The 17245-nt window shown below is 51.0% G+C and overlaps 1 protein-coding gene across 1 annotated transcript; it reads left to right on the top strand.

Moving 5' to 3' along the window:
• The first annotated feature begins 4305 nt into the window (after nt 1-4305).
• Kiaa2013 (KIAA2013 ortholog) lies at nt 4306-10711 on the top strand. The gene is made up of 3 exons (XM_005079345.4): nt 4306-5492; nt 7962-8815; nt 9995-10711. The coding sequence occupies exons 1-3, from the start codon at nt 4460-4462 to the stop codon at nt 10010-10012; spliced, it is 1905 nt and encodes a 634-aa protein (XP_005079402.1). The 5' UTR covers nt 4306-4459; the 3' UTR covers nt 10013-10711.
• Nucleotides 10712-17245: the final 6534 nt, after the last annotated feature.

The raw sequence follows: 17245 nt of genomic DNA, 5'->3' as shown, positions 1-17245 counted from the left end.
AGGTGTCTGGAGCAAGGGCTCCTGGTCCAGATGTCAGCCTCACCATCCACATCTGGACAAAATCTTGCCTGGATGTGGAAGAGAGCTCAAGCAGGGACCCTGGAGCCTCCTTCCCACAGGTTAAACTCTAGGGCAGGATTGTGGGGAAGGCGCTTGAAGGGAGTTGGGGAGAAGTGGTCTTTCACGGCTGCTGCTGTGTCAGCAAAGAAACACATATCTACAGAGTGCTAAATGGAAAAGGCTGTCTCTTCAGTAAGACTCACTCCTTAAAAACAGATTGTCAGCCTTGTGGATAGGTGAAAACGATGCTGGGTGGGGTTGGGTGAGGTGTGCCTAAATCCTGGTACCCAGGAGATGGGAGTAGGAGATCCGTTGTCCAAAGCCAGCCTCAGCTGCACAGCCAGACTCTGTCAGAGGAAAAGAGAATGAGGGGAAGGGTCAGGCATCACAGCCAAGCTGGAATCACAGCACTCAGGAAGCAGTAGCAGGATCAAGACATGCTCAGCCATGTAGTTAGGTGAGGCTACTGTGGCCTGCAGGACACCCGATTTCAAAACACCCCCTCCCCTGCACCTGCCAAAAGCAAATTACAAACAAATGTTTGCCATGATTATTTCCAGCTTGTGGCATAAAACTGTATATAATTCACACAGCATTTCTATGTCATGTTATTTCTGGATAGCTCTTGTTTCTTTTCTTCCCTTCTTTCTTGAGAAAGATGTACAGTGTTTGTACAACTGAGGCCCAGGTGGTCTTTTGGGAAGATGGAGACAGGCTGAAAAACTGCAGAGCTTTATTGTACAGAGTTAAGTCTACCCACTCACACAGTAGACTACCCAGCAGCAAGCTCAAGGTCACAAGGCAAGCCAGAGGAAGAGGCCTCAACAGAATACAGAACATTTGCTCCCTAGCGAGGACCTAGGGTTAGGAGCTACTGCAGCTGGGGACAGGTCTTGGTGCCAAGCACCCACAGGCTATTTTGGACTCAGAGGGCTGCAGACAGAGATTCCAAACCCTTAGAGGAGGAAATGCAAGTATGAAGGGAGGAAGAATCAGGCAGCTTGTACTGACTGGCTTTTTTTTTTTTGAGGGGGGTTGTTTTAGTTTTTCAAGACAAGGTTTTCTCTGTGTACTCTGTATGGTCCTGGCTGTGCGGGAACTCAGAGATCTGGCTGCCTCTGCCTCCCGAGTGCTGGGATTAAGGCATGAACCATCACTGCCCGGCAGGGCTGGCTCATTTTAATACTCTAAACCCATGCTCATAACCGCCTTTCTAGTCAGGCAGTTTGCTTCCGTTCGCAAAAATGAGGATCCGGGGCTCAGGGAAGAAGCATCGCACACCTGATGCGGGACCACAGTAAGGAAGCACCGGACAGAGTCAAAGGAGACCCTCAACAGTGACACACCCTGGGCAGAAGTCTCCAGAGTCTAAATCAGAAGAGGGATGTGTTTTAGAGACCGCCTGCCTCTTCAGGAGGAAGAGTTCACTTTGGCAAAGCTTTGCTTTACTCCCTTGGAATTTGTTTCCTGTTTGCTTCACCAAATTGCTGGAACTTGAACCTGGTCCAAGCATCATCTAGGACGGCCTGTCTCTTTAAGCAGAGGTGGTGGCTGCTGTCCAGATGTTGCTTCTAGAATTTCTAGTACGTGCTGCGCGTGCTATGAACTGTTAAAGGCGCAGGACTCCACTTTATTAGGAAGCTGCTGAACAACTTCAGGATGGGGAGAGGGGTGTGTGTGTGTGTGTGTGTGTGTGTGTGTGTGTGTGTGTGTGTGTGTGTGTGCCTGTGTGTGCCCCCCATGTCCTCTGTTGACCTGTGGAGGAGCCACAGCTTCAGGGGGATGACCACACTTTGAGATGTCTGATCGGCTGTCATTTCCCACTGGCATTAGCCCCAGTAGAATACTAGAATTTTCTCAGCTTCTTTAAAGCAAATAACATACAAACATACATCTTATGCTATAATTTCTGGCTAAGAAAAAAATAAATATATTAAACCATAAGCGAATAGACTGGGAAAATGTCCTAGAAGCAAGTACCTTGGGTGCACCGGGGCTGGGGCCTCCGGAGGGAAGATAACTTTGGTGCTAAGCTAAATGATGAATGCTTCATGTGAGCCAGGCAGTGTGTTAAAGCTTCAAGCACTTGTCCAAATTAAGTCTCAGTGCAAGCCTACTTTATGGTAATACACCTATTTTATAGGTAGAGAAACTGAGGCCCATGGAGGTTAGTTGACTTGCTAGCAAGGATCAGACCAAGAGTAAAACACATCCTATCTTCATGGCCTTGCTGTGGCTACGCAGCTGACTCCTGCCTCTAGCACTCCCATGCATGTGTCTTGGGGTAGTTGAGGATGACAGGAGTTAGGATCACATGTAATAGATAAGCCTTTGACTAGAAATCTGTCTTAATGAACTGCTTCCCAAGAAACATGCACAGAAGTAGGCCAAGACATACTTGTATTACACCAGCGTTTGTAGCAAAAATATTCGCAGGGGCTGGGATGGTGGCTCAGTGGAGGACCTGCGTTTGGTTTCCAGTACTCATTTAAAAGCTAGGGCTGGAGAGATGGCTCAGAGGTTAAGAGCACTGACTGCTCTTCCAAAGGTCCCAAGTTCAAGTCCCAGCAACCACAGGGTGGCTCACAACATCTATAATGAGATCTGGTGTCCTCCTCTGGTGTTCATACATGCAATGCAGGCGGAATACCATATATATAATAAATAAGTTAAAAAAAAAAGCTAGGCTCAGTGGCTTGCACTGAAATTCCAGCACCGGGGAGTAAAGACAGGAGGATCTCTGGGGCTCGCTAACCTGTTGGTCTAGCAGAATCAATGAGCTCTAAGTTGAGTGACTCTGTTTCAAAATTCAGCATGGAGAAGAGGCAAGATGGCTCCATGGGGTGAAGATGCCTGCTTCAAAAGCCTGGCAACCTGAGCACAACCCCCGGAACTCACATAAAAGACAAAGAAAACTGGCCTCCCAGAATCGTCCTCAGACCTCGTGCAGTATGAATACCCAAACACCCATATATCATGCTCACATGCACATGCAATAATAATTTTTTTTGAAAATTGAAAAGAGGGGCTGGAGAAATGGTTTGGTGGTTAGGAGGCTTGCACGCCACCTCAGACAGCTCACGAGCGCCTGTAACGCCACTCTAGGGGTTCCACACCATCTTCTGGCTTGGACACAGCGCCCTATGCTTATGGAGGTCAGAAGCCACCTTGCAGAAGTCGGTTCTCTCCTTCCGCCATGTGGCTCCTGGGTACAGAACTCAGGTCACCACGCTCGGTGGCCGTCTTGCATACTTTTAATCCTAGCGACTAGGGATGCTAAAACAAGAATATCCCTTGGGCCCAGGAGTTGTTTGAAGTCCAACCTGGACAACACAAGAGAGATCCTGTCTCAAAGATAGCTAAACAAAAATAATTAAATACAATCAAAACAGGATGGGCATTCTTTCAGCGGGACACTGGCTCACAACTCCAGGAAACACTTTCTGTCTGCTTAAGTCACCTCAAGTGACCGTTTAGTTGTCAACTGTGAATTTGCAACTGCCTGTCTGCCTCTGGATTGTCCAGAATCCAAAGTGGGAACAATCAGCCCAATGTCTGCCCAGAATCCAAAGTGGAAACAATTGCCCATTGTCTGCCAGAGTGCTCCAGATGGTTTTTCCCCCAGACGGATGCTGCAGGCCTTGTCAAAGTATGAAATTCAGGATTGACATGAAGAAAACGACTTGTGCTCAAGAAACAGGCAGTCCTGGGCTGGATTTATGTCCCACTCTGGTGTACTCTCAGCCAGGCAGATTTGAAAATATCAACAAAATATTCCCAGGCAATCATATTTTATTGACTAGTCTTTCCTTCCTCCCTTCCTCCCTCCACTTCTTTATTCCTCTCTGTCTCCTTCCCTCCTTTTCTTCCTTCCATTTATCCGTCTTTTCTTTATCCAGTTAAGAATAGTTTTACAGAACCAGTACGTTTTTATTTCTTAACTTAAGGGCTGTTTAAACCATCAGCAGCAAACGAGGCGCAACACATGTTGGGTTTGGCTTGCTCTGTGATTTTCTTTTCTTTTCTTTTTTTTTTTTTTCTTTCTTTTTTTAAACAGATTTGGACGCCTGCCCATTCCTCAGCTCTCCCGAAGCCTTCCCTTTTCCCCGCCCCGCCTCACCCCACCCCACCCCACCCCACCCCGCGCCCGGTCACGCCCCCAGGGACTCTACCTCTCCTCCAAATCCCGCCCCCGCCCGGCCGCTTTCCCATCTGTCGCAAAAGACTCGGCGACGCTTTACGGCTGGCGGCGTTTGACGGCTGGGAAGCAACGGAGAAGAAGGAGGAAGCGGTGGCGGTAGCTACCGGGACGGCTGCGACGGGGGTCGAGGTGGGCGCGGCGACGCGGGCCAGGGAGTGAGCGGCGGCGGCCGGGCGGGTGGGCTGGGCGGCGGGCCCGATGTGGCTGCAGCAGCGCCTGAAGGGGCTGCCAGGGCTGCTGTCGAGCAGCTGGGCCCGCCGCCTCCTCTGCCTGCTCGGCCTCCTGCTGCTGCTCCTGTGGTTCGCGAGCTCCGGAGCGCGGCGGGCGGCGGGCGGCCTGCACTTGCCGTCCTGGGCCCGCAGCGAGCCGGGCGCTGCAGAGCCGTCCGCCTGCCTGGAGGCGGCCACCCGCGCGTGGCGCGGCCTGCGTGATCGCGGCGAGGCGGTGCCTCTGGGCCCCGGGGTGCCAGCCCTGGTGGCCAACGGCTTTCTGGCTCTGGACGCCGCCCACAACCGGCTGTGGGTGACGCCCGGGGAGCGGGAGCCTGCCGTGACGCCGGACTTCGTGCCCTTCGTGCAGCTGCGCCCACTGAATGTGCTGGCTGAGGCCGGAGAGGCGGTGCTGCTGCTGCGGGAGGGCCTGCTGCGCCGAGTGCGCTGCCTGCAACTGGGGACCCCAGGCTCGGGCCCTGCCGCTGGTGTCGCCGGGCCCGCCTCGGCTTCTGGGCTCTCCACGGGGTCGGGCCGTGACTGCGTGCTACTGCAGGAGGACTTCCTGGCGCACCGAGGCCGACCCCATGTCTATCTGCAGCGCATCCAGATCAACAATCCCACGGAGCGGGTGGCCGCTCTGCAGACTGTGGGGCCCACTGCGGGCCCAGTCCCCAAGTCCTTCACCAGCACTCTGGAGAAGGTCGGAGATCATCAGTTCCTCCTCTACTCGGGCCGGTCCACACCCCTCCCGTCGGGGCTAGTGCACCTGGTAGTGGTGGCCTCTAAGAAGTTAGTGAACCGGCTCCAAGTGGCTCCCAAGACACAGCTGGACGAGACAGTGCTGTGGGTGGTGCATGTGTCTGGTGCCATCCACCCCCAGGTGCTCAAAAGCAAAGGCACCAAGGAGCTCAAGGCGCTGCAGGACTCGGCAAGGAAGGAAATGCAGGAGCTGTTGGAGATGCCCGCCTCGGAGCTGCTTCAGGATCACCAGCACCTCTGGGCCCAGCTCTTCAGCCCGGGTGAGGCTTTGGTGGGGGCGTGGTGCACAGTCTCCACTCTGCCTCAGTGAGCATACATCCATTTTAGATGTTCTCCATGCCCTGCAGTGGTCACACCGAGGCTTGGAACTTGGGCTTGATGTTAAGGTCGAACCTCTCTTAACCCCACTTTGAAGCTGTATGACCTTGGCTCTGTGGTCTTAGCTTTCTGAGCCTTAACAGGAAGTTTTATGGGGTTTTCATGAAGATCTGAGTGTCAAGGTTCACTTTTATTGTTTGTTCTTGGCCTTGAGGCCCGACCTGAGCAGGTGGAGGGTGTTGTTTTGTGTAGGGAGGGGGGTCAGTTTGTAAAGAATAAACAATCAGGGAGACACATAACCCGCACTCTGCTTTGGCCACCACTACCTACCTGGGTCTGGCCTTGGCTTTTGATGTTTGAAATCCATCTTGCCATATGGCTGCAGCTATTTTACCAGAATGCTGGAGGCTTCTTCCAGTGGGTTGGAACGTTCATACTAAATGAAAACTTTCTTTCTTTTTCTTTTTTTTTAATATCTTTTATTTGTTCTTTGCAAATGAAAACCTTTCCTGTCAACTGTTAAAGAAAATGCGATCTTCAGCACTCTGGAGGAAGAGACAGGTGAACCTCTGTGATATTGAGGCCAGCCTGGTCTATACAGTGGCTTCCAGGGCAGCCAGGGCTACACAGAGAAACCTATCTCTGGGAAAGAAAAAAAGATTGCAATCCGTAGTACTGAGTTTTGGTTAGTTATCAGCACCCATGTGGGGTTGCACAGAGGGAGTTTAGTTCATTCAGGGGGTATCTATTCGTCAAGGGCTTTTGCTGTTGGGCTCGTGAGCAAAAAGAAGGTCTTGTTCGAGCACTGTTTGCCTTGGTCTTGTTGGGAGGAAGACGGGAACAGGGATGCTCTAGTCTTTTCAGAGAGACGACCTTAGGATGGAAAGTGCTGTGGGGAAGAGGGTAGTGGGGTGCTGTGAGAGTGCGGGGTGGGAGCCCCACTGCCCTGGCTGTAGCAGCAGCTAGTTAGGCCTGAGTCATGCAACAAGAAAGTGGGCATTCAGCCTGAAGGCTGCCCTAAACAGGAGCAGGTTAGGCCTGGCGATGAACAGGAACTGGGTGGTGTGAGCTTGAAGCCTTGAGACAGGACAAGGAGCTTTAATTCTGAGATGGGGCTGAGGGGGCATGGGCACAGTTAAGTGGTTCCTGGGGAGCCCAGGGGAAGGAGGAGACACCTGGGGTGGGACGTGGAGGAAAGGGTGGACCTTGGTATTTCGGGAGGTAGGACTGTTGGACCATGGCTTAGCTGTGGGAAGTAAGACCTGCAGGACAGCTCCCTGATTTGGAGAGAACCAGGGGAAGCCCTGGCTGGGGGTGAACGTTCATACTAGGTCAGTTGTACATGTCAGAAATCCAGGTGGAGACGCTGAGTGGGGTGATTAGCCCTTTGAGTCTAGAATCATTTAAATTGGAGGCCATGTCATTTAAAGCCACAGTACTAAACCAGATTAGGGTACTTTCAATCTATAATCTCAGCACTCAGGGAGTATGAGGCAGGAGGATGACTTGAGTTCAAGGTCAGCTAGCCTGTGCCTCCAAAAGAAAAAAGTTGAATAAAATCAAATATTAAAATAAGTACCGTAGGGACTGTTGAAATAGCTCAGTGGGTAAGAGCACTGGCTGCCCTTTCAGAGGACCTGGGTTTAATTCCCGGCATCCACATGGTGGCTCACAATGGACTGTGACTCCAGTTTCAAAGGATCAAGGCCATCTGGCCTCAGGGCTCTGCACATATATTGTGCACATGCACACATGCATGTGTACATACATTAAGTAATTCCTTAAGCTATAGTTTTGGAGAGAGAGATAGAAGAACATCTGGTTGGGGGTTCTAGACCACAGGATTAACAAGACGCGACTCAGTGTCATTGTTCTTGGCTCTAGCAGGAGCTCCCATGAACCCTACCTGATCATGTTAGATGTCTTATTTCTTAACTCTTCATTTCTGGGACAGCAGTAACTTACTGAAGCAAGCTTATTTTGGCTTGTAGTTCAAAGAGCCACAGCCCGTCATAGTGGGAAAGACTTGGGAGCAGGCGGTGGCCGGTCACACAGCATCTGCAAGTCAGGAAGTAGGGAGCGATGGATGCTGGTCCTCAGCTCGCTGTTTCCTGTCCTCAGTCCTGAACCCCTGCCCAGGGTGTAGCACCGCCGACACGATCTTCCCACCTCAGTCTGACGTAGAAACGCCCGTAGACATGCCCAGAGGTTTGTTTCTGTGGTAATTCTTAATCGCACCAAGTTGAATGAAGACTTGCCATCTCAGAAGTCAGGGTGGCTCTGCCATACCCAGGGCACCAAACTGCTGTCCTTTATTACCAGACCCAGAGCTCCACCTTCTGGAGCCGAGGTCTTCCGTTTCCTCTGTGTCCAGCCTTCTTCCCTAATGTGCAGCCTTTGTGGTGTTACAGGTGTGGAGATGAAGAGGATCACAGATGCCCACACGCCGTCCGGCCTGACCGTGAACTTGACGCTGTACTACATGCTCTCCTGCTCACCGGCCCCACTGCTTAGCCCTTCTCTGAGCCACAGGGAACGAGAGCAGATGGAAGCAACACTGAGCTATGAAGACCACTGTTTCAGTGGCCACGCCACCATGCATGCTGAGAACCTGTGGCCAGGCCAGCTCTCCTCAGTGCAGCAGATCTTGCAGCTGGCTGACCTGTGGAAGCTGACCCTCCAGAAGAGAGGCTGCAAGGGGCTGGTGAAGGTTGGCGCTCCGGGAATCCTGCAAGGCATGGTGCTCAGCTTCGGCGGGCTCCAGTTCACAGAAAACCACCTGCAGTTCCAGGCCGACCCGGAGGTGCTCCACAACAGCTATGCGCTTCACGGAATACGCTACAAGAACGACCACATCGACCTGGCTGTGCTGGTGGATGCCGAGGGCAAGCCCTACCTGCACGTGTCTGTGGAGTCCCGAGGCCAGCCTGTCAAGATCTACGCCTGTGAGGCAGGCTGCCTCCATGACCCCGTGGAACTGACCTCAGAGCCCGGGGGCCACACCTTCTCTGTCATGGTGACACAGCCTATCACACCGCTGCTGTACATCTCCACCGACCTCACCCATCTGCAGGACCTGCGGCACACGCTGCACCTTAAGGCCATCCTGGCCCACGACGAGCACATGGCCCAGCAGGATCCCGGCCTGCCCTTCCTCTTCTGGTTCAGCGTGGCCTCCCTCATCACCCTCTTCCACCTCTTCCTCTTTAAACTCATCTATAATGAGTACTGTGGGCCTGGAGCCAAGCCCCTCTTCAGGAGCAAGGTAGGCCACCTCTACTCCTAAAGTCCCGTGCCTCCGCCATTCGCAGTCATGTCCACAAAGGGTAGGCTGGCCAGGGGACAGCCCAGGCAATAACGGGACATCCTTCAGACCAGTGCCCACAGCTCTCAGTGTCAAAGAGAGGAGTCTGTTTTGACAGCAGGCTCGTTATGGTAGTTTACTCCTGTTATGCCAGCATTGAAGATGTTAAAGCAGAAAGGTTGTGAGTTTGAGACCAACCTGAGCTACATAGCAAAACAAAACAACCAAAAGTCAAAAATGGTTGCCCTCGGAAGTCAGGCTCTCAGTGTGGGTCTGGGTGATGCAATTGTCAGCCCACAGCAGCAGGAGAGGCAGGCCCCTCTCTGCCCCTCTCCTCTTCCCAAGCCATAGTAGACCAGGTGGTGGATCTGGGCCCCAGCGTTTAGGAAGCCCTGATCCCACACAGGAGATGGGCCAGTCCCTGCCACCAAGAAACTGGCATCTGGTTTCTGGTTTAAGGCCAGACTTGCAGGGCAAGCAGAGCTTGGCTCTCAGGAACAGGCAGCAGATGGAGGCAGGTCTGAGTTCCTCACGGTGGGGGAACCAGTGGAGCCTTGGGTCGGAAAGCAGTGTGGAGAAGGCCTTCCCAGTAGCCAGCTTTTGGCCAGCTGTGATGGCAAAGGTGGGTTCTGAAGCCTCTGAAGCCAGCAGGCTCTCTTCCCCTACTGGCCACTGGCCTGCCCTAGCTCTTGCTTGGCATGTATGTTCTTATATGTTCAACATACAATTGGGAAGACAAACTGCCTCCCTGAGGAACTACCCATGCTCCTCACTGCCATGCCAGACAGAGCCCCGCCCCACACGCCAAACCAACCCAAGGAGGTTCATGGGCCTCTACATAGTAATTCTAGCCTGGCCCTGGGCCGGGAGCTGTCTGTTTGGCTGGATCTCAGACATTGTCCCTGTGATCTGCTCTCCTGCCAGTGTGTATAGTTTTCTATTTTAAGATGGCCTCATGTAGCCTAGGCTGGCCTTGAACTTGCTGTGTAGTAGCATCTGGCTTGGACTCTCCTCCTGCCTCTACCTCCCAAATGCTGGGATCGTGGTGTGTACCACCATGCCTGGCTTTTCCCCAGATGTTTCTGTAGCTGGGATGTGGGGAGTTGGTACTAAACAGCAACCTTTTGTTTCACCGAGCAGGAAGATCCCAGTGTCTGAGTGAACCTCGAGTCCCACTCTCGGCCACCGTTTGCACAAGACACCCAGCACTGAGCATCCTGCTGCTGCATGAACAGGGAGCCTTTGGAAGCACCAACCCTTTGTGCCTTGTGGGGGACAGTGACTCAGAAGCGCTTGTGGGTACAAGAGTTTGCACTGGAGGGGAAAGAGGGCCGAGGACTTAGTGAGTTTTCCAGTCAATGAAACAAACCCGTAGGGAGAATACTTGAAGTTGAGCGCACCCCTTCCACTTCCCCCGTGTCTTTTATCCCAGGAAACAGATCCTCTCTAAAGACTTGTTGAGGAAAATTGTGTTCTTTTCCTAATTTAATGTGTTCTTTCTTATGGGTTTCTAATTTATTTCTGTTGAAGTTTTGCTGGGTGGCTTTTCATCCACCTTAGATCAGGACTGTTGGTGGCAACAACCGCTCCCGGCCACCTCATTGGCACCCGGAGGCCCCAGGCAGTCTGGAGGCTGGGCCTGAGCTCCAGGTGGCTGCCCTGCCTGGAGAAGGTGTGCTTCCCCAGGCCTCCGCTGGTTTGCACATTGCCTCTCTCTAACCCTGAGCCAGTGGGATCTGTCCTTTTGTACTTTGGGTCCCTGGGAAAGGTGTTTAACTTTCTAGTGATGGATGATTGTTGGCTTTTGAAATACCAAAGCTTTTTTGTTCTTTTTAAAATAAATATCTTTTAAACTTCCGTGACTGGTTTGTGTGTGTTTAAACCCTAGGACACATTCATCACACCTTCCCCCACCACTAGATTTTTGGGGTGATCTTCAGTGGTACCTCCACCTCCCCCTCCCTTACCCAACCTCAGGGTTTTTCTGGCTGAAGGGAAGAGGGTGGCAGACAGTGTGCAGAGAGAGCTGTCTACTCCAGGGACAAGGGGACTGAATGGGACTAGCAGCCCCCTCTGCTGGGGGCAGTCATCCTTGGGTTTAGTGGTTTCCCTGGGTTCCCTGACTTTGTGACTCACCAGAAAGCCTGGCCTGCTTGCCCAGGATCTGTGTGTCTGGACCACAACAGCTGCTCAAGAGTGAACAAGAGATAGGGCTGTGTTGTGGGCAGCCTGGTTTCTATTGCTTCAGCCCACAGCACCGGGAGGTGCAGAGACATGAATAGAGCCAGCTTGCCTCTTTCAGAGAGTAGGGACTGCAAAGTAAGGGTGATGTTTACATTGTGACCAACCCTGCATTTCTATTAAACTGGAAGCTGCTAGTAGCTAGGTGCAGTTTGCAGACCTGGAATCCCAGCCTTTACAAAGTATCGGCCTAAAACCCAGAAGTTCAAGGTCATTCCTAACTACATAGTGAGTTTGAGGCCAGCCCTGCAAACCTCATGACTTGAATTCAATCCTGCAATGGATGGAGAGAACCACCTTTCAAAGGCTTTCCTCTAATCCCCACATATGTACCATGCGTGGTCCCTGTGAGCCATCACCCACACATGAGACACAAGAAAAATTTTAAATTGGCTTCATATTAAAGTAGGACCTGTAAATTTACAAACTCTTACGCCAGGTATGGTGGCATATGCCTGTAATTGCAGCACTGTGAGGATGCAGAGGCAGGAGGATCGAAGCAAGATTGAAACCAGCCTCTGCTACATAACAAGTACCAGGAAGTACCAGGCCAGCCAGGGCTACAGAGCAAGGCAGCGTTCCAATGCCCTCAGACCCAAAGCCCTTCACTATCTGTATTAGGTATTTTATATCAATGTGGCTTCGTGTGGGAGGGGGTGGCTGCGGGGTTAAGATCTCAAATGCAAACCAGGTACGGTAGTGCACACCTGTAACCCTGGCACTCGGTAGCAGACACGGGTATGGACAGCTCAAGACCAGCGTGGGCTTCATAGCAAGATGGTCTTTAAACTCAACTGCAGCCTGGTGTACATAGCGAGTTCTAGGACAGCCAGGACTACATAGAAAGACCCTGTTTCAAAATCAAAGCCCCCTCAATTTCAGAGATGGGGAATTAGGATCCAAGCAAAAACGCAAGGCCACGTAACTTCCTGGTGTCAGGCCGGAAGCAAACTGGTTGGGGCTTTCTCTGTGCCCTTCTTCCCCACAGCACCCCCAATGGCTTCTTTGGGATGTGTGTGTGTGTATGACAGAGACAGAGACAGACAGGCAGTGTCTCTTCCTAAACCTGGGACTTGCATCTCAGGGAGTGTAGAAGCCAGCAAGCCCCTGTCTCTGCCACCCTCAAAGCTGGAGTTACCCGTGCTTCATAGGAAACACCCAGCTTATTACATGGGTGCTGGGGATCCAAACTCAAGTCCTCACCTTGCATGGCAAGGGCTTTACCCTCTGAGCCTTGTCCTTGGGCCTTTTTCTTTGTTTGATTGAGACAGGTTTCATGTGGTCCAGCCTTGGATTCGGTATGTAGCTAAGGATAGCTTTGGACTCATAACCCTCTTGCTTCTACATCCCAAATGCTGAGACAATAGACATGTTCCACTAGGTCTAGCATGGCTTGTGACTTTAAATTTTATTGTTGTTGTTGTTTTTCCAGACAGATTTTCTCTGTGTAGCCCTAGCTGTCCTGGAACTCACTCTGTAGACCAGACTGGCCTGGAACTCACAGAGATCTGCCTGCCTCTACCTCCCGAGTGCTGAGATTAAAGGTATATGCCACCACCATCCAACCCCATTATTTTTAATCATGTGTATGTATGTACCTTTGTCTGGATGTGTGCTTGTAAGTACAGATGCCCTCAGAGACTAGAAGCATCTGAGCTCCTGGAGCTGGAGTTACTGAAATTGTTACTCAGCTTATGTGGGTGCTGGGAACCAAACCTGGGTTCTCTGCAAAAGCAGTATATGATTTCAACAGACGAGCCATCACTCCAAGCCCCGAGTTTTGACATATATATATATATATAATTTTAAAATTTTAATTAGAAATAATATCCCAGTTCCCTCTCCCTCCCATCCTCCCTTGCCCCCACCGAGCCCCCATCCTACCCCCCATGCACTCCCAGGGAGACTGAGGCCTTCCATGAGGGATCATCAAAGTCTGTCACATCATTTGGGGCAGGGCCTAGAGCCTTTCCCCCTTCCTGCCCCCCCCCATGTATCTAGGCTGAGAGAGTATTCCCTCCATAGAGGAATGGGCTCCCAAAGTTCATTCATGCACTAGGGATAAATACTGGCCCAGGCCTCCTAACTGACACTCAAGTTCAGGGGGTCTGGATCAGTTCTATGGTACTTCCCCAGCTATCAGACTGGGGTCCATGAGCTCCCCCCGTGTTCAGGTCAGCTGTTTATGTGGGTTTCCCCAGCATTGTTTTGACCCCTTTGCTCATCACTCCTCCCTCTCTGCAACTGGATTCCAGGAGTTTGGCTCAGTGTTTAGCTGTGGGTGTCTGCTTCTGCTTCCATCAGCTACTGGAGGAAGGCTCTAGGATGGCATATAAGGTAGTCATCAGTCTCATTATCGGGGAAGGGCATTTAAGGTAGCCTCTCCACTATTGCTTAGATTCCTAGTTGGGGTCAACCTTGTGGATCTCTAGACATTTTCCTAGTGCCAGATTTAGCCTCCCACTCTTGACAATCCTCCTGCCTCAGCCTCCCAAGTGCTTATTGTAGATATAATCCATGATGCCTGAGTTTCCTCAGCATTAATTATAAAATGTGCAACCCTTACCCAGCTGTCTATGGCAGGCTCTGAACTCCACTGTCTTTATGATCTGACCTCTGACTGTTTGCAGTCTGTCTCTGCTGCAGCCTTGCTGGCTCCTCCCAACAGCTGGAAAATGGAAATGTTTCACCCACTGCGTGGCTTCTTATTCCCTCCCCTTCCCCCTTCAGGCCACCTTTGATCCTTTCCATACTGTGTGGCACAGGTGTAAGTAACTCCACAGCACCTGTTTTTGGAACTCATTTTTTTGTTTGTTTGTTTGTTTGATTGATTTTCGAGACAGGGTTTCTCTGTGGCTTTGGAGGCTGTCCTGGAACTTGCTCTTGTAGACCAGGCTGGTCTTGAACTCACAGAGATCCACCTGCCTCTGCCTCCTGAGTGCTGGGATTAAAGGCATGCGCCACCACCACCGCCCGGTTCACTGTCATAGTTTTAGCAAATCCTCACAGTTCCCTCCAAAACCAAAGGAGGACAGCCCCCCCACCCCCAATCCCACCTGGGAAAGATTGAGACCAGAGGAGAAAGAGAGTGACTTGCCAAAGGTCCGGGAGAAGCGGGTAAGACAGCCTGGGCTGCTTGGAAGGCAGGCACTGTCCCCGGCAGGGTCATGTTAATGGTTACCTTGCTCTTCCCGAGAGACACCATAAAGCCTGACTCCTGGATGCCCCAGGAACCACAGGCATCAACCTGACCTGAGGTGAAGGGATAGCAAACAGATTGGCAGGGGGTGGGGAGAGGAGGCTGTGGCTTCTCGGAATGACACCTTCTGAGGGCACTAGGCAGCATTCCCAGGGAGCTGCGTGTGGAGTGGGCCATGAGTCCCAATTCGGCTCTGTCATTAGGTGACCTCACACCTGTGACCTCACACACTGAGTTAAGCTTTCACACCGTACATCCCCACCTGTTAAATGGGCCTAACAGCATCTCCCCCACTTCAGAGAGTGACTGGGAAATGCCGTTAAATAAATGACTATGGAGGAATGTGTGTGCTCTGGTGTCTACCCACTTGGGGCGGTCATTATTACATACCATGGGGGCAGGTCAGTATTTCTTTACCCGTAGTCCAAGGACAGAACCCAGGAGTTCTGTGAACTCAGATCCAAAAACCATCTTTTGTCTTATTTATTAACTTCAAACTGAAATTAACAGTCCCTCCTTTATTTTGTTGCTACTCTTATTTTTGAGACAGGATTCCATGTGTCCTAGGTTGACTACAAACACACTATGTAGCAAAAGGTGACCTTGAAGTAAACAATCATTCTATTTTTATTTTATGTATATGTGTACGGAGCTGGGTGTATGTTTGAGCACCACATTCATGCAGGCTCCTGCAGAGGCCAGAAGAGGGCATTGGTCCCCTGGCACTGGAGTTAACGGGCAGCTTCAGCCAACTCAGGGCTCAGTCCAAAGGGGCTCAGGAAGTCCAAAGGGCTTCTTGAGTGTTAGGTAAGCACTCTGCCAACTGAGCCACATTCCCCATCCTAAATGGAAATATTTTTCTTTTGTTCAGTTTTTCTCTCTCCCCTTCTGCGATGCTTTGAATGAGACTATCCCTCGTAGGCTCAGATGTTTGAATACTGGGTCTCTGGTTGGTGACATTTTTTGGTTTAGGAGGAAGTGTGTCACTGGAGGTGGTCTTTGAGATGTGAGCTCCCAGTTACCAGGTCTAGCTGCCATGATTCCTGCCATGACAGATTTTTATCCTAATAGAAAAGTAACTATACAGCCAGAAATGGCTGACTCCTTCTCCAGTATTCAACTTTTCCCTCACAGAATTTCCCCGTGATGGTCGGGCTCACGGCTTCCCCGATAAACACTACCTTTCCAGCAGTCCATGCAACTCTGTCATCACAGGACTAAACTCTAGCAATGTATCTATCAGAAGCTCGCTTCCTCTTGCTTCTGTTGTTTGTTTTTCTCTTGAGTTTTAAAAAATACTTTATTTTTATGTGGTGTGTTTGTGTATGTGTGTGTGCGGGTGAGCATGAAGACCAGAAAAGGGTATTGGATGCCCTGAATCTGAAGTCACAGGCAACTGAAAGCCACCTGACATGGGTGCTGGGAACCAAACTACAGCCCTCTGAAACAAACGACGGCCCTCTGAAAGTGCTCTTAACCGTTGAATGATTCCTCCAGCCGCAAAGAATTATTCCCTGAGAGCTAGTGACTTCTACTTTTTCTTAGACAACTCTAAAATGGAATTCTTAAAACATTCTCCCTCCCCCCCCTCTGTGTGTGTGTATGTGTGTACGTGTGTTGGCCCCCAGAAGTTGGTTCTCTCCTTGTACCATGTATTCCTGGGGATCAAATTCAGATCATCAGGTTCAGTGACAAGAAGCACCTTACTGGTTACTTTTGGAACGTTAAGGGGTCTGGGGGTTTAGTTTTGAGACAGTCTCATGTAGGGAGAGGTCTCACGTATCTGCTCTTTCTCCTGGAGTTTTGATGGAGGTTGGAGTGGAACAGAGTGCTGTGCTGATCTCAGTTCTCAGCTTCTCATCTGAGTGACTTCTCTCTCTCTCTAATAAAGTATCATGTGACCCCCCTTCCCTGTATCCTTTGCATGGCTCGTTTACCATCCACAGTCTATGCTGTTCTCAAACTATGGCAACCTCCTACATCACCTCCCGAGTGTTGGGATTACAAATGTCAGCTAGCACAGCTGGCTCAACAGTTTTTGTTTATTTATTTGAGACAAAGTCTTAACACTAAAATCCAGGCTGTCCTCAAAGGCATGGTGATCCTCTTGCCTCAACCTCTCAAGTACTGGGATTCAGGCATCAACAGTTGTTTTATAGAAGAAAGAAAACATTCATACTGACAATGGGGGCAAAGATGGAGAAAAGGAGACGTGGAAACCAGAGAACTCACATCAGAGTCGAGACGGCTGAGGGCTTGAAGGAGAAGGTAGAGGACCAGGTAGAGAGGATGACACCCCCTGGGCCCTTGGGGACAGCAGTCTTGTAGTTACTGGGGAGGAAGGAGACGCCTCCACCCCAGGACACTGTACCTCTCTTCCCAGCTCCTTTCCAGGACTGCTGGTTACTTCTACCTGAGCTTCTGCCAGATGTGGGCCATTGAAGGACACTTCACAGCCTCGGTAGCCAGTTCTCAGTTGAAAGGCAACAGGTGGGAGAGAGGGGAGAGCAATTTTCCAGAAACATTTGAAAGGAAAAGTCAAGAACTCTGAAATGTGGCTGAGGGTGGGAACAGAGTCTGGGCATAAGACACAGAGACACACGGGGACCAAATGAACCATCCTGTAGGCCTAGGATGGTGGCATGTGCCTTTAATCCAATGCTTAGGAGGTAGTAGCAGGAAGATCTGTGTATTTGAGGTCAACCTACCAAAACAAACAAAACAAAAATGTCCTCTAATGTGTACTCAAAAAAGCACCCAGAATGCACTAGAGACAATTTTATGGGTAGAAGGCAGTATTTGAACACATAAGGCTGAGGGTGGAGATGCTGGCCAAGAGGAAGCTCCCTGTAAGGCATGGGTATCCTAGATCCGGGAACTGAGCATGTTGCAAACAATGGTTTTCAGCACCTCGGACAGAACCTGCTCTTCCACCCAGGGCACCCTTCAAA

This window comes from Mesocricetus auratus, unplaced genomic scaffold, assembly GCF_017639785.1.
Source record: "Mesocricetus auratus isolate SY011 unplaced genomic scaffold, BCM_Maur_2.0 Super-Scaffold_100042, whole genome shotgun sequence".
Classification (NCBI taxonomy): domain Eukaryota; kingdom Metazoa; phylum Chordata; class Mammalia; order Rodentia; family Cricetidae; genus Mesocricetus; species Mesocricetus auratus.
The sequence above is the reverse complement of the archived record's forward strand: the minus strand, read 5'-3'. Positions and strand labels throughout refer to the sequence as shown.